At 41.3% G+C, this 23996-nt stretch overlaps 1 protein-coding gene across 2 annotated transcripts; it reads left to right on the forward strand.

Moving 5' to 3' along the window:
- Window positions 1-211: 211 nt before the first annotated feature.
- On the forward strand, window positions 212-23980 carry serinc4 (serine incorporator 4). 2 transcript variants are annotated; one of them, XM_088641202.1, is made up of 12 exons: window positions 212-712; window positions 9608-9775; window positions 11441-11619; window positions 12277-12356; window positions 13636-13729; window positions 14690-14901; window positions 15441-15536; window positions 18814-18940; window positions 19545-19617; window positions 19891-19930; window positions 20564-20714; window positions 22502-23980. In XM_088641202.1, exons 1-12 carry the CDS (start codon window positions 614-616, stop codon window positions 22701-22703), a joined length of 1521 nt encoding a protein of 506 aa, XP_088497328.1. In that variant the 5' UTR covers window positions 212-613; the 3' UTR covers window positions 22704-23980. The 2 variants fall into 2 exon arrangements, with proteins under 2 accessions (XP_088497328.1, XP_088497329.1); XM_088641203.1 differs by lacking the exon at window positions 212-712 and adding an exon at window positions 6934-7901.
- Window positions 23981-23996: the final 16 nt, after the last annotated feature.

Here is a 23996-nt window from a genome sequence, read left to right on the forward strand (position 1 = left end):
TGCAAAACAATAATTCATTCCATTAGAATACATGCAGCTGAGAAGACGTGTATCTTCTTGCTGGCAGGCACAGTAGTCCTGCAATACTGAATAACACATTGCAAACTTTTTCTAAACTAAAACCTATCAAGACTCCAGTGCTGCACAGAAAGGAAAATTCTGTGAAAGGACAATTTGGGCCCTTCACTGCACTGCGTCAGTTATCGGATAATGAAGGTGTTGCAAGGCTTTATGTGCAGCCTGGATTAAAGAGCCCTCCCTGCCCTTCCTATTTCAGTCCTTTAAGAGGGTTACTGTGTCTTACTGGCTGGATTTGAAATATAATCAGGGCAATTTCCTTGTGGTGAGGGAAACAAAGTGTGTTTTACGCCCACCAGCCAACACAAACCAATCTTTTGTCTCTGCAGTAATTGACTTTGCAATGAAATAAAGCCTTTTCCTATATTTATGGTCCCGGTTGCCCCATCAACACCCTTCCCCTCCCCCAAGCACATCTCATCCCTGTGGAGGCAGTAGCTGGGCAGTAGTACCCAGTAGTACCAGGCAGTAGTAGGAATGGTGGTGTTGCTGGGTAAACACTACTGTCCCATAATCAACCCCTTCATTCTGGTATATGGCTAACCCGAGGGAGTCTGAAGACACTGGAGCTTTGGACCCTCTTACCTGGATCCCAGTCTGGGAAGTGATGTTGAGACACTGGGTACTGGCTCAGGTAAGGTGCAGCTCCAATAGAGTTAAACAGCTGTTAACTGCTCTGGAACTTCAAGCCACATCACAGACCTTAACCAAACTATAAACAGCAGAAAGTAAGAGGGTCTGTTGTTCTTTTTTGATGGCGGTTTTTAAAAACAAAGCAGGAAGGAATTGCTCTGCATGATTGATGTAGAGAACAGAGATTCCGCAGAGTGCAGAGGAATTTCATGGTACACTGTCTGAGAGTACTGCAGCTGTAAAAAGCTGTAAAAGTGTCCATTACACCTGTAAGTTTTATGAACAAGTTTTCTGCAATGATATATTATCATGAATTTGAACATAAGAGTATGTTAACCTGTGCACACAGAGTTTTGCAGAAACAATACTAATTGCATAAGACTGTTCCTAAAATAGAAGTTAAAAAATGTGTAGCCTAGTACAGGTAATTTATCATGGTTAGTGGAATGATAGGTGTCACAGGTATGGGTGACATTTACCATTATATTATGTTTTATTATCAAAGTTCTAACTGTAGAAACATGAATAAATAATGAGTTTGTGCTCCAGCCAAGTTCTTAATCACAGGCTAATTGATTTCAGTTTTCTATATGGGGCAAATTTATAAATTTGCATTCAGCTCTTAAAAGAGCAAATTCTATTAGTAATTGGTATCAACTCAGCACCAGTTTCTGAATTTCAGAATTGTTCTCGTTCATCCTAACCTGAACCTGACAGCTTAGTTACCTGATACAGTGTCAGTCCCATCCGTGTCAGTTCAGCATCAATTGATCAGCCAGTAAGAGCTGTGTAGTCAGAAAAAATGGCCAGCAAGCTGATTTGAGGCTGTGTGTGAAGTTCTGTATTCTGATGTTGCTGGAAACAGTTCCTTAGACGGATGGTATTTCTAATACTCAGGACTCACCAAAGAAGCAAGTTAAATAAAAGTCTAAACTGGAATGAAAACCAATAAACACAGTGTTCCTCCAGGACACGGAGTTTGAACCACTCTCTAACCTTGTAGAAGACTCGCACTGAGGTAGCATTGAATTGGACACTAACATAAAACTTTTGTACCATGATCACTGAGACTTTCTTTTTCCTTTCAGAAATCCAAAGTAGTGGAAATGTAAGGACCATTGGCAAAGCATGGGGATTACAGACAATCGTTAGCTTGAAGGATGATAGTGAGAACAATGTCCTGATCCAATTGCTGAATTGAAACCAAGTGCAGGAGAACAAAACCAAAAACAACAAAGCTCTAGAAGTGCTTGACAGACAACTTGGGAAGTTGAGATACAGTACTGTGGGTTGGTTTTGCTCAATCGCACTTTGAAGTTGTTTATCACGGAGCACCAGACGTTATTATCATGGTTAGAGTTCTGGTTCGCCGTAATTGAAACATGAAGGCCATATCTATAAAATAAGTCTCTCCAGTAGTGAACAGTATTTTGACAGGGAAGTGAGTTAAGATTCTTGGTTGTCCCTCTTTAGATGTGCTAATCTTCAGGATGTTTTGGCCTGCCAGTAGTGAGGTTATCTGTAGGTCTGTAGAGAGTACATACAGAACAGCTAGCTGTGGTTTCTGTATTCTGTTGCTGATGGTGCTATTAGACCATATTCTGATTTTGATAAATAATGGGTTTCTGGCATGCTAATTGCACCTCCATAATAATATTAAAAATATTAGTATTAGTTTGTAAGTTGTCTATACTAGTTGTCTGTAGTTTAGCTCTGTGGAGGTGGATTGTTGAATTCTTGCACTCATTAAAACATGGTCTGTTGATGGCTTACAAACTGGATGCGATAAGAGGTATGTCTGTGAAAGAGAAGCTTTTTCAGGCATTGTCCTATTATGCCTTCAACACCAACCAGTTATATAATCCCAAACATTTTCAGAGGAGGGGGAATGGAAGTGAAATCTCCTATGCACTGCTTTCTATGAATAATAATGGTTAAGGGTTATATAAATGGAACATGAAGCATTTTTTCTGTATCATACTATGAGGTCGCTGCCTCCTTTGTCCTGTTTCATTAGTTTGAGAAATATGTAATGAACTCAGTTAGGAACCTTAACCTTACTTTAGTGTCTTTACTGGCAAAAAAAACGAAATAGTGCTCCGCACTTAACTATACTTAAAGATTGAAAATTGCAGCTGTTGTTACCAGACATTTTGTAGTATTCTTACAAATAGGGAAGATAAAAGGCTGGTCTTTTTTAACAGGATTTTTGTGTTGGTGTTTGTAGTAATTGTAGATGTGTTCTGACAGCTCAGATGGTGTGACACTGACATTGCAAGCAGCCCAGTGATTCCTGCATTAAAATATGACCTATACTGAGGCTAGCTCCTGTATTCAGATATTTTGTACTTACAAAGATAAACGTCTTATATATTTTCAGTGCAACAGCTGTGTTGGAATACTTAATAGGATAGACATTAATTCCGTCCTCATAGTAATAAATTTGCTTTTTTAATATACCAGTTTGTAAAGTTTGACAGGTAAACATCAAAAGGCAATAATTTCTTCTGTGAAGATATAGTTCTTAATTTTGTGGTGGAACAGTGAACAAAAAAATTAAAAGGTGTTTGGATGATGTTGCACAAATTAATTGCACTTAATGCACTCTGATAATTGCTTTAAATATCTTTTTTATGAAAGCCTGATGCTAGACGAGATACTATGACTGTTAGAAATGAAATATTCCTTTGGTTACTTCGAACATAATTCTGATGGAACGTTTTTTTATTTTAATATCCCAACAAGATCCTAATGGGATCTGACTTGCAGTGTAGCAGTCCGAGACAAGACCTGCAGCCAGGACTGCCAGAACGTATTTGGGACTTTTGTGAAGATTATACTTAAAAAATGGGTCTTTTTGGAATTATCCATTCTAACGTAATCCAAAAGCCACATTGAGAAGGATGATTTTTTAGGTTGTGTCAGATGTTTTCCTTTTTTTACCCACTTTTGATGGAGGCAAGGTGTTGTGGTGAAATATCAGGGATGGCACTGCGTATCAGTGTAGGAATCAGCTCATCGATTTAGTCTACAAATGTTTTTGTATTGTTTGTGAAACTGAAAAGCTAAGACATATTCATATGATTTCTAATTGTCACAGTTGGAGATTCTGCCAAACCTGTAAATCACCATATTACTTTTGAAATTTTATCATTTCCGATTGCTATAAATACATTGTGCATGATTATATTTCTAATTACTAAATGTTTTTTCTTATGAGACTTGAGTTTCCTTTATTTGTTCTCCCTTATGTCCTTCCTGTTCCATTGCCAAAGAGACGCAGGCATTCTGTTCGGTGGGCTAGCATCCTCCACAGTGTGAAAGAGCTTCCTGTCCTTAGTGGGGAGAGGGCTCTCTCTGCTCGACCACACACAGCAATAGCTCATTTACAGCCAGTCCTGTCTGTGAAGGCCACAAGAGCTCCTAATTGGCTTTAAAAGGTTGTGGTTGTATGATTGAGGTCATGAGGAATTAAGGATCTAAATCAAACAGGCCCACCCTGAACTGGGTGTTCTGGGCAGGCTTCAATCTGTTATAGGATTGCATTTGAAATTGCAAGGCATCTGTGAATGTTATGAGCTGAGAGGGGTCTGAACAATTTGAGGGCAGGTTCGTATTTGGTGACTGAATAAAAAATGTTGGTCAGAACATTAAAAATCCTATTTTATTTCAGGAACAGCATCTAGGTAGCCAAATAAATTTCAAGACATTTTCCAGGAGTGAACTGGACTTGACATCTTGTGCAAGTCCAGTTCGTCTTGAGTTAGGAAGTGTTCAAATCAACCTGCAATTTCAAACTTTATTCATACTGAATTCTCCTCAGCTATGACTAATTTGGAGGGAAGCAGAGTATAATCATTTACTTGAAGGATAGAAGAAACTTAAAATAAACGTTGCAACAAGACACACTGAGTCGATGCTTAGACTGAAGGAATTGCTGGTGTTGATTAACATCCCTCATCACTTTTGTCCTCCAGTGTTAATTCTCAAATGTTATTAAAAAAATGTTGTTATAAAATCACAGCAATTGTTTGCAGAAAAACTCACTCACCATGTAAGTGAGACTCATTCAAGGGTATTTCTCTAAATGATCAGTACCATAGATTTAATATCACATTTGTTTTTCAAAGCAAAATAAACAATTTAATGAAAGACCAGAACATTCAATCTTAGAAGGGAATCCTAGTTCATTGAAAAGTTATTCATCTTGTACTGGAGAATAGGTCTGATCCAATACTCTCAAATGATGTTTGTAGGTCCAGGTACCACTAGGAGGCAAGCTGGTTATACAGATGGTTTACCAAAGTGCTGCAACAGTTAACATGTTAATAGAACATGTGATGGTTCTGGTAGATCACATGTCAAAGCGAGTGTTGACATTCATGCATTTGTTTAGACAAGCAAAGCATTTGGACTATTGTTTTTAAAACATAAAAACGTATCACTTAGACAGCAAACTTAAATACAGAGCATAGAATGTTGTGGTTACAGGGTATCCGGGTCTTCAAACCCATTGAGTTCACTTCCTCAAATACCTTGATAATTCTTCCCAAAGGACAGAGTGGAGGCTAAACTAAACCTGTTACGGCCTGTTTTTAGGATGTTGTTTTGTTTTCACGAAGATATAGAAGCTGCAGAGATGAACATCATCATAATTTTTCTTCATCCCTAGTCCCAGCCAAGAGCAGAGAGGTGTGTCTGCCGCCGTACTGTAGTGATGATAAAAAAAGGTCTGAAATCTGAGTTCATCACAGCAGAGAAAGGAGAATCTGAGAGTTTGAATACTGCTGACAGGCTGACAGTCGGCCTGCAGTGAGGTGCAGTACAATTGAACAATAGGAGATGTCCTTCGCACTCCTAGTGTGAGCTTGAACTAACCGAATCTGAAGGGGAGAGCCATCTGCTTGCCTTTTGAGGTTGTAGGTATCTTGGTTCAGAGGCCCTTGGGAAGTGAGCAGGGGTCACAAGGTGTAGAGCTGTCTGCCATGCTCACAAAAGAGTGACCTTTCGGCTCTCAGGGTCTGCTGACCTGATTGTGGTTGTATACAGCTTTGCAAAGCTGGCAAATTCCCGAGAAATGACAATCAGACTCCCAGCCATGAACAATCCTCACAAGAGACATTGATGTCACGACTCCACAGCACCTCCGAAGTGTCTGGGTGCAATGAAAAAAAAATCCATTTTCAATCTAAAGAAGATCCTGCATGTCCTCAATTTGCCCATTTAAAAGGTCGCTAGAAAACTGCCCAGTTCCTGGAGTATCCAGTAGGTTCTCTGTACTGCCTGGCTGTGTCTAGAAGGACCAGTACCATGGGTGAGATGTAACACAAGTTACTGTCTGTATCTCCTTGGCTGAATAAGCTCAATGTGAGAAGGAAAAGAAGGAAGTATGTGCAGTATTGGGAACTCTGGAGAGGTAGTTTTGTAGTTTAATCTATTGACCTGTTGTGATCAATAAATCATAAGAAGATATATTACTTTGGTCACTTTCTTTGGAATTTATTGTTTGTAAAAATTAACAATTAAAAATTAAAAATATAATGGACCATGGAAAGCCTTAATATACCTATACCTAGCTGTATATTAAAAGGTACTGGTGCAAAAAAGTTGTTTTGTATTTTGTTTGTTGGATTGAAGCCCTTGTGATGATGTTGTGTAGGACACATCTCATTGTGCTGGGATATCTTGCTCTGAAGCCCCAGACAACATGAAGAGAAATGGGAAGAGATATGTGAGTGTTTTAATTTGACCTTTTCTATCTCAAACTGCTTGTGTGTGTATTAACCCTCAGAAAAAAAACAACACTTCATTTTGTGTTCACCTGCTGGTCTGCTTGATTGCTTGGCATTCAAATGGCAGCTTCACACCAAAGGCTCCGTAGTCAAGCACCATTAACTGGACCTGCGGTTCTTCTCGTACTGAACAGGATTATCATTGCAACAACACATCATCGGTAGGGTAATCTCACAATGGTTTAAACACAGCACAGATTCTCTATTAGTTGATGAACCATCCAACAGTTGAGAGTTAATCTGATTTACATGATAGAGGTTAGTTGTACTGTGAACCAAGATGTGATAGAAGCAGAATGTGTTTATTTTGTAAACCTGACTCCAAAACAGAGCAGCCAAACCAACATTAACAATTTTCTAAGCTCTCTGATTTTGCTGGTTTAAAAATCATTTAGGATTTCTTCCCTCTCCCAGGGCCCCACCTCCTCCACTGACACAGTTCCAGTATTGCATTATAGCATGATAATAGGATTAGGGATGTAGCCTGTATTGCTGGAAAATTAATGGGAGAGGTAGTAGATCATATTGAAAAATGAGGGTGGGGTAGGAGCAAGAGAGATGTCCTGAAATATTCTGATTGCGGACAGGCAAAATCACTGCATTGCAAGTAATTCCATTATTTTGGCTTAATCGCTTAAGACTCCGGACCAATCCTGTTGTGTTTCCAAGGCCTTGTGTTGCTGTAACTATTGCTGGTGTGTCAGTTGAGACAGATGGGCTGACACATGGTGCTGTTCACTGGCTGGCTAATCTCTCCGATTTGCAACAGGGAGAAGAGAAGTGTAGCCTCTCAGTGTCCTGCAAACATTCCTGGGAACCCTCTGTTGTGACACAAGCAGCACAGGAGCCAGGAGGAGCCCATTCTGCATAGCTCCTAGGTGTTTATGGACCACCATTTCTTTAATTTGTACAAGTGTGTCTTTATTGCTTAAAAAGCTCTTTGCACAGAAGACAAGCTCTATTCCTGGATGAGGATATAAATAATCCAGCATGAATTAGAGAGGACAAGGCTGAAGTAACGTGTGGGACAAGAGGCAGTGACAATATGCTTTTCAAGTTGGTTGTGGAATTGTGATAACCAACTTTGGTTGTGGAGTAGAAGCTGAATCAGGGAGCGCTTTACTTATTTTTTATTTTGGTCCTCCAAGATTCAAGATCAGACAGAGAAAGAACGTGTTGTTCTGGAAAAAGCCGTTGACAAAACTGGCACATCCTCTACATGTGTTTTGATCTTGGTGTGGTGGAGCGTGATGCACATGCTCTTAGACAGAATGCAGAAGCCTTTCTGTGGACCCTAGAATCCCCTTTTACCATCGGCAAGGATCCAAGATGTCAGTTGGCCAGGCTCTCCGACATAGCAGGCTGTGCTGCTACTTCTTCAACACTGTAGCCTATCAGGTAAGAGAGAGCTCTTTCCAGACAAGCCAGAATGGGGGGAATTGTAGGCTGGGGTATTTGGAGATCATTCTGAGCAGTGAGTTAAAATACTTGGCCTTTGTGGTATAGCAGCTATGAAAACAGTGCAGGAGGTTCAGTATGTGCTACATGTGTGAGAGATTATGCTTCCACTGGTCTTGGGTGCTGTGTGATTACAAACCTGCCATCAAATTTCCCCCTAAAAAAGTATCTCATTACACAAATGCTCTGCAAATACGACAAAGTGTTATTGAATATAATGATGATCAAATTCCTAGTTCCTGATTCTTTGGGTTTAAAATCAAGGCCTGTTATTCCATTCATTGTTTCTGCTTTTGGCCATTGATAGTTAATCGGACTTGAAGCTGAACTATAGAAGATTTGTGTCAGTATAGCCTTACATGAACCTCTATCATAAATGTGCTGTTTTTGTAAATCATGACCTATTTACCCAGATGAAAAATGAATTAGAATATATCTCCTTATCCAGTACTGCTCTGTCTATTTTTGAGCTCTTGTGCAGAGAAATGGAATTGCTTTTTGAATTCCGCATCAAGGATGTAGTCTGATACTTTTAACTCATTCTTCATTTTTGTATTATATAAACAATTATTAAGATGAATGTGTTTAGTCCCTCTCTTACTTGATACAGGTTTATGAATATAGGCCATTGTTAAAATCCTGTATGTGCATTATATTAATTTAGCTTTAAGCCGGAAGTTTTCCAATTGATACGGTGGAGCTGAAGGCAGCATGTTTGTTAATCTGTGTATTTTCAGTAATTGGTAGGAGAGTGTTAGTGGGTTTAATGCCCACTGTGGGCTCTGCATTCAGTGTAGGTTAAGAGCTCCCAGCTGGCTCCCTGCCAGTTTGATTCCTCTCACAGTCTTCCTTGTTACAGCAGTAAAGTTTCCAGATGCTGTGTGTTATCTGAAATAATCCGTTGCCCGGGGCAGCTTCTGCATTCCAGCCGAAACTACAAGGTGTTTGCACACTCCTGGATATCTGGGGCACAAGCCCCTGCAGACTCTTAGAATGAACTGAGCCACTTGCCTCTAGTGCTTAGGTGCAATTTGCGAATGAAACATTGGCAGTTTGGGTGGCACAATGGCATGGCTGAATTGTGAATGTGGGTGCCTTATGTGTGGAGTTTGTAATTTCTCCTTGTGTCCATTTGTTTTTTTTCTAAATTGTCATAGTGTGCTTGTGAGTGTGTGCTGTGCGACTGATGTTACATCTAGAACATAGTCCTTCCTTGCATTGGATAGGATATGCTGGGCTCTGGATTTCCAAAGTTGTTACCAGGTGTAAGCAGTTTTCTGATAAAGGGTGGGTAGCTAGACATGCTATTGACTTCTTTGTAAATTGTTTAAAAACGAATCAGTGGGGCATCGAAAATCTACAGTTCTTCTCAGTGAAAGATCCATTTTTAGAAGTTCTGCTTGGCTTTATGGATGAGTGAGTGGAATAAACATGATGCTTAGAAGTTGGAACTCTGTTTTACAGTATATAGCAGGGAAATAAGATGAACTGTTTAAGGAGGGGTCATCTGAGTGCAGTGTATGCTTAAACTTCACAGGAGTCCTCCTTTGAATGTCAAACAATAAACTGCTGAAATGAAAAGAAACTGTCTGTTGGTAGTAGCTTGGACTTTGGTCCTTTTATGGGATTCTCTCTCTGTCCTGCAGGTATGTTGCTGCTGCGGCCCTGCCCCGTGCTCTCTGTGCTGTGCCTGCTGTCCGTCCGTCAAATCCTCCACGAGCACCAGGCTCATGTACGTGCTGTTCCACATCTTGGCCTGCGCAGTTTCTTGCCTCATGCTGTCTAGGACCATCTCTGAAGCAGTGCGAGAGAATGTGAGTGGCTTTCTGAAAGTGCGTGTCCCAGACGCTGCTCGAGAGGGGTGGTGATGGAGATGATCTGGTTGGCACTGGGAGACCACTTATGGCCTGAATGACATCCCATTGCTGTGCAGATTTTATGTTGTTCTTTCATTTAAAACCTTGATATGTCCTGTATGCTGAATTCATCTAGTGCTCACTCTGTAGGGGACAAATGAGATTATTACATTAATTTACTTACTTTCTATTGTCCCAAATGGGAAATTTGCTTTGTACTGTTTAAATTGACTGGTTCCACACAGGTGTATCCTATTAATTAAAGGTGATGTTTTACCTTCATGTTATGCTTTTATATCTAATTTTTTTGTCATTTAACTTTAAAGACTTAGCTAATAGCGATGTTTACTGTAAAAATATCTTGGTCTATGTAAGAATTAAGCCATTTTAACATTGAGCATCAAAGATCAAATATTATTTGTTTAAGCACTCAAAATCTTGAATTCACTAATATCAAAACTCCCTTTCCCAGGCCTATGTTTGTTGTTTCCAGTCCTGTTCAATAAAGATCCAATTAATCCATCCTTAGGGTAGACAGTAACAAGATTAACCAGTGAACTAGAAAGATGCATTACAAAAACAGGTCCTGGCAGCTGATGTTTTAGTAAAAAAAGTTATTTTTTTACATCTCATTCAAAATAGTGTCGCTCTGTGTCAAAACTGGCTAAGCTATCCCACTAGACAGTTAAAAAAGTTAATTAGTAAAAGCTGTCAATCTTCCTGATGTAGAGTCAGGAACATTACCGCCTTGTTAACCTTCGACCTATTAAGTCTCTTCGACAAGACTCTGTGAAGTGAACCCAGAGCTGCTGTGATCACACAGCGGCAAAGGTTTCTGGAATCAGTCCAGAGAAGAGCAACCAGATAAATTCCTGGTCTTAAAGGAATGTCCTAGGCTGACATGCATAATAATCTGGACCTTTATAGCTCTGAGCAGTGAAGATTGTGAGGGGACCTGATTCAAGTATTAAAAATATTGGAGTCAGAATCAACAGTGACGTACAAACCAGAGGGAACAAGTGCATACTGCATTCAGAACTTAGACCAAGCAGCACTTCTTTTGAGATCCTTTTATCAATTAGGTAACAGAAACCATACAGACTATCTGGGCTCCTCTAATTTGTGAACCCACTCATGTTTTTATGTTTGTCCGTAATGGGTGTTTTTGAACTAATGTTATACGAATAGAGAATGTGATCATCACAGTATGTTCGATAAAGTTCCTCTATCACTTTTATGGCCTAAGCTGTAACTTTCAGTTGAAGTGAGTGAAGTTTAAAACCGATGATTTTGTTGCTTGTAAAAGTGAAGGGGGTGAGGAATATTTAAAAATCTCACATACAGTATGTTAGTAATATTAAACATTGAACAAACCAGAGACAAAAAAGAAGGAAAAATATTCCTGCTGAAAATGGTCATTTACTTAATATTCTCTATAGGTAATTCTGGTTAACCAAACCCCGGTCACGGATAGTATGGTTTGACGCCACAGCTAGAAATAAACCTGAAATAAACTTGTGAAATAGTAGGTAGATTTTTGCATTGCATTGCATTGTACTGGGTGTTATTGTCCAGGGGCTGACTGTGCCAGGTTAAGAGCTTTTGCTTTTGTGTGCTTTTTAGGTGCCTTTTTACACCCTGATCTGTGAGCATGTCCAAGGAGGTGGCGACTGTGAGATACTGGTGGGCTACTCGGCAGTGTACCGCGTGTGTTTCGGCACTGCCTGCTTCTACCTGATGCTGGCCCTCTTCCTTATCAATGTCAAGTCCAGCCAGGACTTCCGTGCCCTCATCCATAACGGGTCAGTGCCACACACAGCAGGTACAGTGGGCAGACTCACATTATCCCAGCTCTACAGTGCATTTGTCTGCCTGCTTCAAGGGCACAACCCCAGTGATGGGTTTGTGCCATTCATATTGCTTCAGGTGTTTTCCCAAAACTGGATCATTTTATTGCACTCTTAGGACCCTACTCAACACAGGGGGTTCATTTTTTAGTTTAGCCAATTGTGTGATTGAGAGTTTAGTAGAGCAGTTATTCTCTTACTGTGGCCCTGAGATCTATAGAGTCTGGCACCTAAAATCTGTACCTGTTTAAATATGGGAATGGATCAGACATAGATTACAGGGTTAAGAGCTGTTGCTGGGCCAAATACGTTTTTCTGCCTTAAGAGTCTTATCGAATCAAGAGAACAAGCGTGGGCAGGAAGTGCTGATTGCTGTCTCCTATTGTAAGTAGAGATGAAAGGTCTTCTGCCCACAGCAAGTGTTTAATTGCCTTGCCAGTTCTGCAGTTGAGTCTGCTAGTTCTGCAGTGGAGTCATTGAACAATGTCACTTTCACGTCTCTTCTAAGGAAACTCATCACATGTCCTTGTCCTTCAGACAGTGCTTCACTCATTTCTGGACATTTATCACTGTCTCCCATTATCATTTACTCTCCCTCTACTTCTCTTCCAGGTTCTGGTTTCTGAAGTTAGTCACCCTGATTGGGATGTGTGCTGCTGCCTTCTTCATCCCCACTGAGTCCTTCCTGCACGGTGAGTGAACCAGGGACCCAGTACTGTATTGATGGAATACCATTGAAGAGATTAGAGACATTTAATTCTATGTCTTCCAAAACATATATTCAGGAGTTAGACAAAATGATAGCTTGCTTACAATGCTATTTTTTGTTAAGTCAATCTCTCTGTTTAGGTCTCACACCCATTTCTGTATTGTAGCTGCTGGCAAACATATGCCTTCCCAGTCCTTTCAGGACCATATGCTTAAGCAGGCATAAAGAATTCTTACATACTTGATCAAAGACATTGGCAAAGTATTTGAATCACATTGTACCCTGTAGCATCTAGGCCCTAAGATAAAGACCTTCATGGATGTTAGCTGGAAAGAGATGAGTCTGAATTAATACCTCTTAATGTGAGAAGATGATTAAAGCATGATGATGTTTACAGCATACACAATGACATTGAAGAGACAGAACTCACACAGCCCTCAGTACTTAATTAGGGAATTAAGTATGAATTCAGGGCAAACACTGCTAACAGCAGAGCTTATCAGATGAGCACTGAAAGTTATGTAAGCCTCACTACAGCGTGATTATAAACTTTCCCAGTTGATGGTTGACTAGAAAACTGGGTCTGACTGCGTGACTGAATAGTAAAACACTGACTCTTTCATGGTCTACTATAACAAGATGGCAAATTAAATTAAATGTAAACGGATGACATGTGAACTAATTCACAGTACTTACAGAGCAAAGTGTATCAGTATGCCACCTCACAGAACTAAAATATACAGCATAAAAAGTATACAAATTAGTTATGATATACAAATGATATACATGAATTAATATACTAGGCAGCTTAATTAAGGTGCACTTCTGACATTGACCACCAGATGACACTAGGCATCCGTAGCTCTTACTCTGATGCAGCTAAATGATCAATTATGTAAAAATCATTACTCTGTATCCATAAAACAATGGGTTCTTTTGGTTTTAATTGTGTGGGGATTAGTGGCCTTATGAAAAAACAAGTGAAACAACGGCATTGCTGGATCTGTGATTCCATCTGAGAGGACCCTTCCTGACCCTTCTACAGCTCCCGTTTGCACACTCTCTGATGAGCTGCAGTTCAGGGGCGTGAGCAGGTGGTGTGGAAGAGCCCAGTGTTAGAGAGCGACCTGAGGTTCAGTAGTGCTCTGTCAGTGAGCCCTGTCCCGAAAAAGAGCTTGAGAGGCTGCTCTAGGGATGTGGTGGTCTTGGTGTGATCTTTATCTGACTTTAAGGTTTCTGTCTCTGCCCCTCTCTTGCTGCAGCCTGGCACTATGTGGGTGTGGTCGGGGGCTTTGCCTTCATCCTGATCCAGCTGGTCCTCATTACTGCCTTCGCTCACACCTGGAACAAGAACTGGTGAGTCCAGGGGGGTGGAGGATGGAGATGGTTTGGGTAACTGTGAAATGTGCCTGATTGCGATTGAATGGACTTTAGGATGAGGGTGGGGAGTGATCAGGAGGTTCTGTAGATGGTACAGAATTTTTCATAAGCTGTTCAGCATTAAAAAGGATGAGTGGTTGAAAATATTTCTGCATCATCTTAAAGAGGGATTGAGGTGCTCAAAGCATTTCAACACAGGCTGGCAGCATCAAGACTCAGATGATCCCATCATTCATATTAGCATTAAACATCGGAAACACTGACACAGCCAAATGCTCTCAGTAAATACCAGGTTTTGAAATATATACCTGGAGAACAAGAACTTGGCATGTTGCATGCAGGTGCCTCAGGCCTGTAGGAGTGTTTCTGTGCTTTGTGACACATGTGGAGGCGGGTAGCACTCATCTGCACTCTTCAGAGGCCTGTCCATAACTACAGAAGAGCATAAATCTTTTATATTGTTTTCAACAAAACACTTCCATCATCTGCCTTCTGAAGCCTTCTTGGTTACTTCGCTGATTTCCCCCTGTGAGTTTCTCCGTCTCTCTTTGTGCCCATCCCCAGACAGACACCTTGCTTCCAGATGTTGCCCGTAAAATGAAGTGTGGCGCACAGCCTTTCTGTGCTGTGCCAGAACGCTCGGAGATATCAATTAATAACTCACACTCCTTGACAAGTTGAAATGTTTGAGCTTAAGCGGGTTTTGCAGCAGTTTGGAGGCTCTCCAACTAAAACACGTGCTGTGCAAAATCCCTCTCTAGCACCAGCAGGTTCTCCGCCTCGGAGACAAAGGACCTGGCAGACTGCTGGACCGATTGAGCTCTAGGATTCTCGGGACCTGTGCAGCTCGTTCAACAACCCCGTGTATGAGAACACTTACTGTTTTGTCAGATGTAGCTTGAGCTTTGGTCTCTCTCTGTCTTTCTGCTTCTCCAGGTTGACAGGTGCTGCTGAAGACAAACGCTGGTACCTGGCAGTAGTGTGTGCCACCCTGGTCTTTTACACCATTGCCTCCTTGGCCTTCACTTTCATGTACAAATACTACACCCATTCTGCAGGATGCTTGCTCAATAAGGCCCTTCTATGGACCAACCTGGGGCTGTGTGTCCTGATGTCCAGTATCGCCATCACACCCTGCGTACAGCTGAGTGAGTGTACCACACGCGTCCCTTTCCAGACCTACTCGCCTGGCTTCACATGAGAACAGTGCGCCTTCCTGACAGGCACTGCTCAATCACAAGCCATAAGTGTGGCACACTGTACGTTCAGCTCTATACTGAAGGCAGCGAATAGAAATCCAGACCGCAGGTCCTAAATGTGGATTTCTGTCTGGAGAGCTGTAAGAATGGTAAGGCTACCCCGAGATCCTTCAAGAAGTGGCTTATTGAGACCCTGGGGAACACCCACCTGCTAACACTCAAGCAAGACAGATGGATCAAATGGCTCCTTCTTGTCCCTAACCTCTCTTGTTGTGTCCTTATTCCCAACAGTTCTGTCTAAAGTTGTCAGGGTAATATTAGCAACATCAATTAACAAGTTTTAAGCAGTATTTTTTACCATAGTTAAAGATGTTTTGAGTTATACCGTGAAGTCTTCAATATTGCCGGTTACATAGAAACCTCGTAGTGTGGGACAGGATTTGGTGAAGCGCATGTCTGAAACCTCTTTCCCTGTGCTATGATTTCAGAGCAGCCGCGCTCAGGACTGCTGCAGGCCTCCATCATCAGCTGTTACGTGATGTACTTGACCTTCTCCGCTCTGTCCAGCCGGCCGCCAGAGAGAGGTACACGAATGACTCACACCGGGAAACTGTGTCTTCTACTGACAGACCTGCTCCTTCTCCAAGTCTTGCTTGCATGGCCTATATCCCAGAGGGCAAGATCATATAAAAAAAGGGCAATTTAAATTTAAGACACTGATGAATACAAACCAAGCCAAAGAAAGACTGCCCTTTTCGGTCTTGGCGTATAACTGTTGTAGGAAATTCTTCAGCAGAAGAGCAGGAGACAGCCTTGTGCGGATTCAGCCGAGGTTTTCTAACCCTTGTTATGCAGTATAGTCCCATGTAGTACGTGACAGTTTGGTTTCTTTCATGCTTAGGTGGTTTACATCCTGTTCTTTCAAGTTGATCACTCTTTTTCTTGACAACATCATTAGGGGCTGATCAATTACCGTTGTTTTTGCAAGTCAGATCTTATTATACTTTAACAGACCTTGAGGCAGTTTGGTGACAGATAGAGGGAAGTATAGTTAAGTTAACATATTCTAGTAATTATTCCATACATATTAAGCACTAACACTGTAACCTTTAACATGTGCTGATATACAGTATGTGTCACACTTCAGTGACAATAGAAAGGTATTACTCCCAGGGTGGATACTAACTTGGAAAGGCAGAACAAGCCAGCTGGTTAATACAGCACTAGTCGTACAGGTTCCCCAATAAGTATTCCCTTCATACACTGGTGCAACAATCGTACAAATAAGATTGACTGAGGTTTGGCAATGGTTTCTAGCAACACCGCAGGGCTTTCAGAATAGACCACCCCAGCTTCATTTACCCACTGTTGCTTCACACCTAGCCCTGACAAACATATCTCTTTGCCTAGTGCAGCCTCAGAGTGACAAACCAACTCTCGTTTATCCTTGTATTCAGGATGTATGAGGAATTTCCTCAGAAATTCATCCAACCAGCAAAAAGCTACTCTTTCCTGTTTAAAATCACAGGAACCTGGAGCCTATCCTATCATACAGCTCAAGGCAAGGCAGGCCTATACCCTGAAAGGGAGAGCAGTCCATTGCAGGAGGCACAGACACACAAAACTACACAGAGACAACTTAGAGACACCAAATAACCTTATCAAGTCTCAAGGAGGCGGAATCAAACTGGGACCAAAATCTTTACATCCCTGCACAAGGCTGCACAGTCTGAAATTGAGCCCAGGACTTCAGAGCAGTGAGAAAGCAGTGTAAGCTGCTATGCTATCATGCTGCCCTTCCTCATTCATGCCTTTCTCTGTTTTACTTTAGCAACTCTGCTAATAAAGTAAATCCTTGGAATTACCACACACCAATCACTCATGCCCTTATTCTGTCTCGTGCCTGCCTCCTTTGAAATGACTCCAGGCTTGCGTGTGTGAGGGATAGGCCCTCAGATACTGATGATCCACCTAGCCTGCTGAGGGAATCTGGAGAGAGTTAAGAGTTTAATCCCCACACAAGAGCCACCACTCACGAGCTTTCACAAAGGAAACAGTGTGTGTCATTCAGAACTTCACACACCTCCCTCAAGCGTGCTTTGTCAAATAGCATTGTCCATTGTCTAGTACCGTTTGGATAATTATCCCTTGTTTTACTTAAGGTTAGTGAAAAATTTGAAAGGTGCAAATAAAACTGGAAACAGTGGAAGTGTAGGGATATTTTATTTTTTCCTGTATAAACATACAGCGTGCTTGAGAAAAAAGTAGTGTGGAGTTTATTTGTTATGTCCTTAAACTTCAAATGATGAATTATTCAAATAATTATCAGAGGAAAAAAGCATTTAATGTTACCCAGCCATTGGGTTTCCTCCGTAAGCCTGGCATCTGTAAGAAAAAAGGTTTCTATGGTAACGCCTGGCTGAGTGTTGATGGCACCATGATGGCAGGGCCTCCTATTCAAAGCGGGAGGAGGCTGTGGGGCCTAGCTAGTGTCAGTGGCCCCTGGATGGGCAGAGCCTTGACTGGACGCTGGCTGTGTGACAGAGTGTAAGAGAGCCCCTCCTCAGAGAGCTAGCTAGTGCTGTCCCGGGGCTGTGCGGCACCGTGCTCTGACTTGTTGAGCAGCTATGCACCACCAGCCTGCTATTAAAATATTTCTTTCCTTTTTTTTAACAAGATACAATGTTTTAAAACCAATAAAGCTATTATTTTGCTTTTAATTGAAAAGCTCGTGTTTGTGGGGCACAAGACATAAAGAAACACATCGGAGGACTTGTGCAGTTGTGCAGGTCAGGCAGTAAGGACAGCGCTGATTTCTCAGAGGTGGGGAGAAAGGAACAGTGAAGGGAGGGGTGTCTCGTGGGCAACTTGAGCTGGACAATTAAAAATGTTGAACCGCAATAAAATCAATTTTCTCCTGCAGCGCCCGTGTCACAGAGGTGTGTGGAGGAGAATTCTTGGGTTGCGTGTTAAATTGTGCTGATAAAAACATGTAATTAGCTTGTGTTTATCCCAGCGCTCAGGAATGCTGGGTGTTTGCTGTGGTGTACAAGTTCAGCAGAGAGAGCTCTCTGCCATGCCGACAGCAGGCTGTGAAAACACCTCGGGGTCTGGGTGCCGCAGAGAGGACATGTTCTGTCTGGGGCAGCGCAGACGAAACCAGCCCACTGCCATTCACCACACACTGCAGTCAGGGCTTTGGCAGAGAGATCTACTGTGTCAGTCAACTCCAAAGGCTTTTGCCCCAGCACTGAGAGAGAATAACAATCCCCTGTTGTCAGAAGTCATTTCCAAAGCAATTAGACTTGTCAGTTCTGTTTACAAAATAGAAGGCAAATCTTGTCCTGGATTGGAGCTTTATAAATCAAGCTCTAAGTGCTTCTAGCACAAACTGTACATGTTTAGCACACTACTACAATAACTGAGCTTCAATCACGGTGTTCATTCATTCTCTGGGTGTTGCAATATTTTGGTAATTTAACAGACTGACAGTTCTACTGAAGAAGACTATGTCACAAACCCTCTTTCATTGTGCGTCTATGTTTATGTGAGTACATCGTTCAGTTTGGAGAGAAAACAGTTAAGGTTGAATAAAAAAAAATCGTTGTTTCTTTAAAAAGCAGTCAGGAAAGCTAGGAAAGAGTATAATGGTGGCCTCTGATCCTACAGGACAGTGTTGAAAGAAAGATGGGGTCCGTCCGCTTTTAGCCACCTGTGAGTCTGGTTGGTGGATTTCAAAAGCTTTGTTTCGGATGTACGATCTTTAAAGAAATGTGAGGTGCACCTGCACAATTACTGAGGCATCAGCCAAAGTCACAGGGCCCTGACCGCCTCACGGCTGTGTCTGTGTCTTCGCTGCAGTGGAGTATCAGGGACGCAACATGAGCGTGTGCTTCCCCAGTGTGAGCCGGGACGGCCTGCAGACCGAGGACAACGCGGTGGCCATCATAGGAGCGACCATCATGTACGGATGCGTGCTCTTTGCATGGTAAGCATGGGCAGACGGGCAGCTGGGCCTCTCTGGGTCACACACCGATCCCCTCCACCCCTGCATGAAGGCTTCTGGTTCACTTTCCTCCGACAGCAACTTTTAAAGGATTTCAAAGGACTCTGTCAACTGTTTTTATAAAGAGCAGAACAACAAAATAAAACATGCGCTCAAAACTAAACACTAAGGATGAAAGAAAGGATGTTTTGACGTGCTGACCCTCAGCCAAGGGTCAGATTAGACAACAGTTTTTTTTCTTTAGACTCAGCAACTGGCATCCTTAATGCTCTTCAATGTGATCAATATGATAGACAGTTTAAAGATTTTGCTTTGTTTGAAATTTGCAGCATTGTACTCAATAAAAGTAGGGCTTCTCAGGTTTAAAATGTAATTTTAGTTCACTCATAAGAAGAGTGAACTAAATACACTTATCATGCATTGCCTGATATGTACTGTTACCTTGATAAAAATATATACAAAGCCATTTCCCTGTGGATATACAGTATTTGTCTTCCTTAGTAGTAGTATCATTATGGAAGATTGTTTCAGAATGTATCGACCTTCATGCCAAATTCAAATTGTTTTATCCTATGTCTCCTGCTAGCAATGAAGCCTCCTATCTGGCAGAGATGTTTGGCCCCTTCTGGATGATTAAAGTTTACAGATATGAGTTCCAGGTGAGCAGTTCTCCAAGTGCTGTCACAGCAGGTGTATTGGCCCTGTCAAAATCACTTAGTAGCAGTGAAGACAGACAAAGTTATCGAACCACTTCTGGTTCACTGGAGCATTGTGGGGCAGCTCAGTTTCTTTAAGTCCAGTATATCAGCACTATCAACGCTTAAAGTCAGCTCTTGACTTTAGTCCTTCATAGTTTGCAAATAAGGCTTTCAGGTTATGTTTACTGGGGCAACTAGTCATAGTTGTAACTCTCCTCTTCTCTGCCTTTTCAGAAAGCCAGCTGCTGTTTCTGCTGCCCTGAGGAAGATGAAGGTGAGTGCTAGGACTGCATGACTTTTTTCCTAACAAAATTTAAATAAAAAATATTTTTGTGGAATATAATGATAAAGTATGGATAGCACAGTGGAAATGTGGGGTCCTGGGCTCAATTGCTGGGTTGCTTTGTACATGAAGTTTGTAATTTCTCCTTGTGTTCCTCTGGCTCCAGTTTCTGCTTACAGGACCATCATGACCCTGAGTTAGATAAACAGTTATTGAAAGTGATGTGATGACGTTGTGATTATAAAGTCAAATATATTCTTATCCAATACAAGTAGAGTAAATCTATTTGTAAAATATTACTATCAGGTATATTTTACTTATTTTGTATCTTAGTGGCCTTTAAGTGTTATACTGATAAGGTAGCAGCTGAACTAAAATCTATACCTTAATATCTATAATAAACAGTTTGAATTAAGATATTTATGAACATAGATAATGATTAATAATTCATATATGTTCATAGATCTGCTATTTTATTCAGGTCTCTCTCCTCAGAAAACAATTAAAATAATTTTAAATGAGCTGCTTTTCCACAGCAATGCAGAGTTTTGTAACGCTGGGTCTGCTGGCCTGTGCCCTGCCTCCTGCAGTGAGTGATACTCTACCTCTCTCCTCTTTCCTCAGACCAGGTGTTTGAAGTTGATGATGACAGCAAGGCTGGTCAGAAGGTGATCCACAATGAGACCCAGCGTGTGGTCTACAGCTACTTCTTCTTCCACTTCGTCTTTTTCCTGGCCTCCTTGTACGTCATGATGACACTCACCAACTGGTTCAGGTAGGGAGGTGCCTCATTGACACATTAGTAGGGGTGTGTGATCTGCAAGGGCTTGGAGAGCTTGATAACTAATCATCTCTGTGAATGGCTTCCCAATTAGTGGGCCTTCCAGGTCACTGTAATGCCATTTCATATCATAATTGATGTTATTGTCATTCACTTAGTCACTGAAAGTGCTGGTTCTGTGCTGTCATCAAGTGGAATGGACAGAAAACTGCTCCATATTTGCATTTGCAAAAGGAAGTTAAAGTGAGGCACAATACTGTCACTGGTGCAAATTCTGTGATAAATACATACAGACTGGTACATGTGTTTTGATATGCCTCTCTTCTTAATAAGAAATGAAATCATTTAATTTCTAGGAATAGTAACCCTTTGAGTGCTCTCTTTTCATCAATCAGAACATTATCGTAGAGATTCACTCATATCACACAAAGCCTGAGGGTCTTCTGCTTAGCTGCTAGCCAAGTGCCTGATAGTCATAGGTGTATCTCGCTAACACCAGCTTCTCTTGACAATATATAAACACTGTGCTAAGCAGGGTGCATCGATCTCTTAGAATTAGTGTGTACCAGTGATGATAGACACAATATGTTGTTTTACTCTGTTGCAGTCCTGCAATAACCTAATGCAGTGCTTCCCAAAGTATGTTGTGACACGCTGGTGTACTATGGAAAGCTCTCAGGTGTACTGTAGAATCAGAAGAGATCATGTTTAACACATGTGAATTAGAAGGTCCCCCTAACTCTTTCCAGGATTTAACTTATTAAACAGTTACATGTACTAGAACAAGCTCTCATTTCAAATTTAAATCTTTGTCATAAACGTTCAATGAAATTCTTCTCATTAAAATTGTAAACTATGTTTAAGTTCTCTTTCAGTATCGATGTTGATAATTTCCAAATTAATTTCTGTGAAACGTTTGACTAGTTAAAAGCACGCCACAAGCTGAAAAAGTTTGAGAGGCACTGATCTAATGAAATCTAAAAAAGGATGAAATGGAGGTCTCTCTCAAATGTCTGTGGCAAGGCAGCATCAAGGCTCAAGAGTTCTAACACCTCCATAGATTCAGATTTTGTACTTCTCTGCTTGGTTTCAATGTGAGGATTTGGGGTGAAATGCCTTATGTGGAAGTCCCTTTTATACTTGGAAAAGTTCCTTAATCTAAAAACATACAAAAGATTTTAGGGCAGTTCTATTTTATGGCTAAGCATTCTAGGCCAAATGGGAAGGGAAGTAATAGATTAAGCCTTCGCCAGGTCTCCAGAGGAAAGCAGAGAGAGAAAAAGTGCAGTTACCAGAGACTAGGCTGGTAACAAGAAAACTAGGTGGAGAGACATTAGCAGAGTATTGATGGAATGGGAGCATACTCTCAGATTGTTCTCCCAAAAGGTGGTGGTCATGGTTGGCTGACAACCGTGGGGAAACATCAACAAACTAAGAGATGGCCTGAGAAGATACAGGAAGATACACAGTCATGTGCTCTTCACTATTCTCACTTTCACAATTTTCTAAGTAGATTATCTCACTCCTCAGTATCTTTGTATATAATAGGAGACAGCAGAGCTGTCCCAAGAGCTGCAATTGAACCCATGCAAAAGAAAATGTCTCTCTTGTTCCTTTGTCCAGCTTCTTGGTCACTATCAAAATTGTGTATCCCCTCAGCCCATCTCTCCGCTTCCTCATAATCCCACTACTGCTACCATGTGTAAGAAGGTCTATGGTTCTTGAGCACTGAGTCCTCGATGTAGTTGTGCAGTCTCCCACTCTCCATCTGTCCACTGCAGCTATGAGTCGGCCATGCTGGAGACCACCTTCACCCATGGAAGCTGGTCCACCTTCTGGGTTAAGATGTCATCATGCTGGGCATGTGTGGCCCTCTACTTGGGGATCTTGTTGGCTCCACTGTGTCGCCCGCAGCCTAAGTCAAGGCCCAAACGCTCCCGCATCAAGAGGCGCTCAACCATACAGCAGGATGCCAGCGCGTGACCGTTTATCCAAAGACACAGGGGCAGGAGGACAAGAAGGACAGTACCAGCTAAAGAGCACCAGGACTCCAGACTCTGAACTACAGTTCACTGCTGTGCTTTGAGAACTTTGTTCAGAACGCAGCTTTGAATCAAGATTATCAATCTACTGTTAAAAACAAAAAATGACATGGAAACTTGGAATTTCTGACTCTGTATTCACTTTACTGATCTAAACGTGTTCCACAGTTTCTAGGTGACTGTGTATAGGAGCAGTATGGAGCTGTTGTCTTACTGCAACAAGTGATTTTAAAAAATTCTGGAACAGAGAATCTGCTAGATAAATGTACACTGCCAAAGCACAAGGCTGCAAAAACATGAACCCAATTCTTAAATCCCAAGGTGTCATTTTCTATAGCTTTCAGAAATATAAAAAGTAATCTTATTTTTCTCTTCAGAAGGTGGTCTACAGACTCAGCCTCAGATGTATGCAATAATTATTACATTAATTTTATTTATGTTTTTCTATTTTTAACTTGTAAACTTTCAAATTTTAGTTGATCTTTTACATTTCTCCAGAGCAGTACAATCTGTTAGCATGACGTCTGCAGGATTTGCACAACATAAGTGCCTCTGCTTTCAGTGATTTGTAGCCACTTTTTCATTTCCCTCTGAATCCCCTACCAGAGGCTCGGAATGCACAGCTTTCATCTTCAACAGAGAACTTACTGCACTTCCCCCATCCCATCGTGCCCATGGGAAGAATAAGCTACTGAATGTTGTGCAATACAGTGAGCTTTCTACACCTGAAGTACGAGAATATAAATTATTAAAGACGACACAAGTTCCAAGTACTAGTGAGAATGGAGTGTTTTTAAAATATTTAGAGTGTGTTGGTGTAGCTCTGTGTGGAAAACTTTCCAAGTACAGTATATTTTACTATGTTATTTTTGCACGCTTCACTGTTTAAAAACCTATAAACGGTGTAAAATAAGCAGGGTATCAATGCAAAATGTAAAAGTTCCATAAGAGAGCTTTGAAGAATTCCAGATACAGTATGAATCTTAGGTTTTAGAGTTTTCCTTAAAATTAATCATTACAGAAAAAAATGGTATAGTGTTTCCTGGCAAAAGGAGAAGAGAGAATGATCTGCTAGCTTTATTTTCTTTAACTCCTAACAAAACACCAACACAGTTTAAAAAGGCCCTGGAGTGAGTGAAAAGCAAAAAAAACAAAGTAAAATAGTTCTGGTCCATTGGTTTTCATCTAATAAATATTTGAACACTTTCTAGATACAAATAGCGGTGTCTTGATC

The sequence above is a fragment of the Lepisosteus platostomus genome, chromosome 7 (assembly GCF_059453375.1).
Source record: "Lepisosteus platostomus isolate fLepPlt1 chromosome 7, fLepPlt1.hap1, whole genome shotgun sequence".
Classification (NCBI taxonomy): domain Eukaryota; kingdom Metazoa; phylum Chordata; class Actinopteri; order Semionotiformes; family Lepisosteidae; genus Lepisosteus; species Lepisosteus platostomus.

Coding starts and splice junctions, on each gene's coding strand:
- serinc4 (XM_088641202.1), top strand. CDS start 614: ATGGCTAACCCGAGGGAGTCTGAAGACACTGGAGCTTTGGACCCTCTT. Junction 9,776..11,440: donor CTGAAGCAGTGCGAGAGAAT/GTGAGTGGCTTT, acceptor TGTGCTTTTTAG/GTGCCTTTTTACACCCTGAT. Junction 18,941..19,544: donor GGATGCGTGCTCTTTGCATG/GTAAGCATGGGC, acceptor GTCTCCTGCTAG/CAATGAAGCCTCCTATCTGG.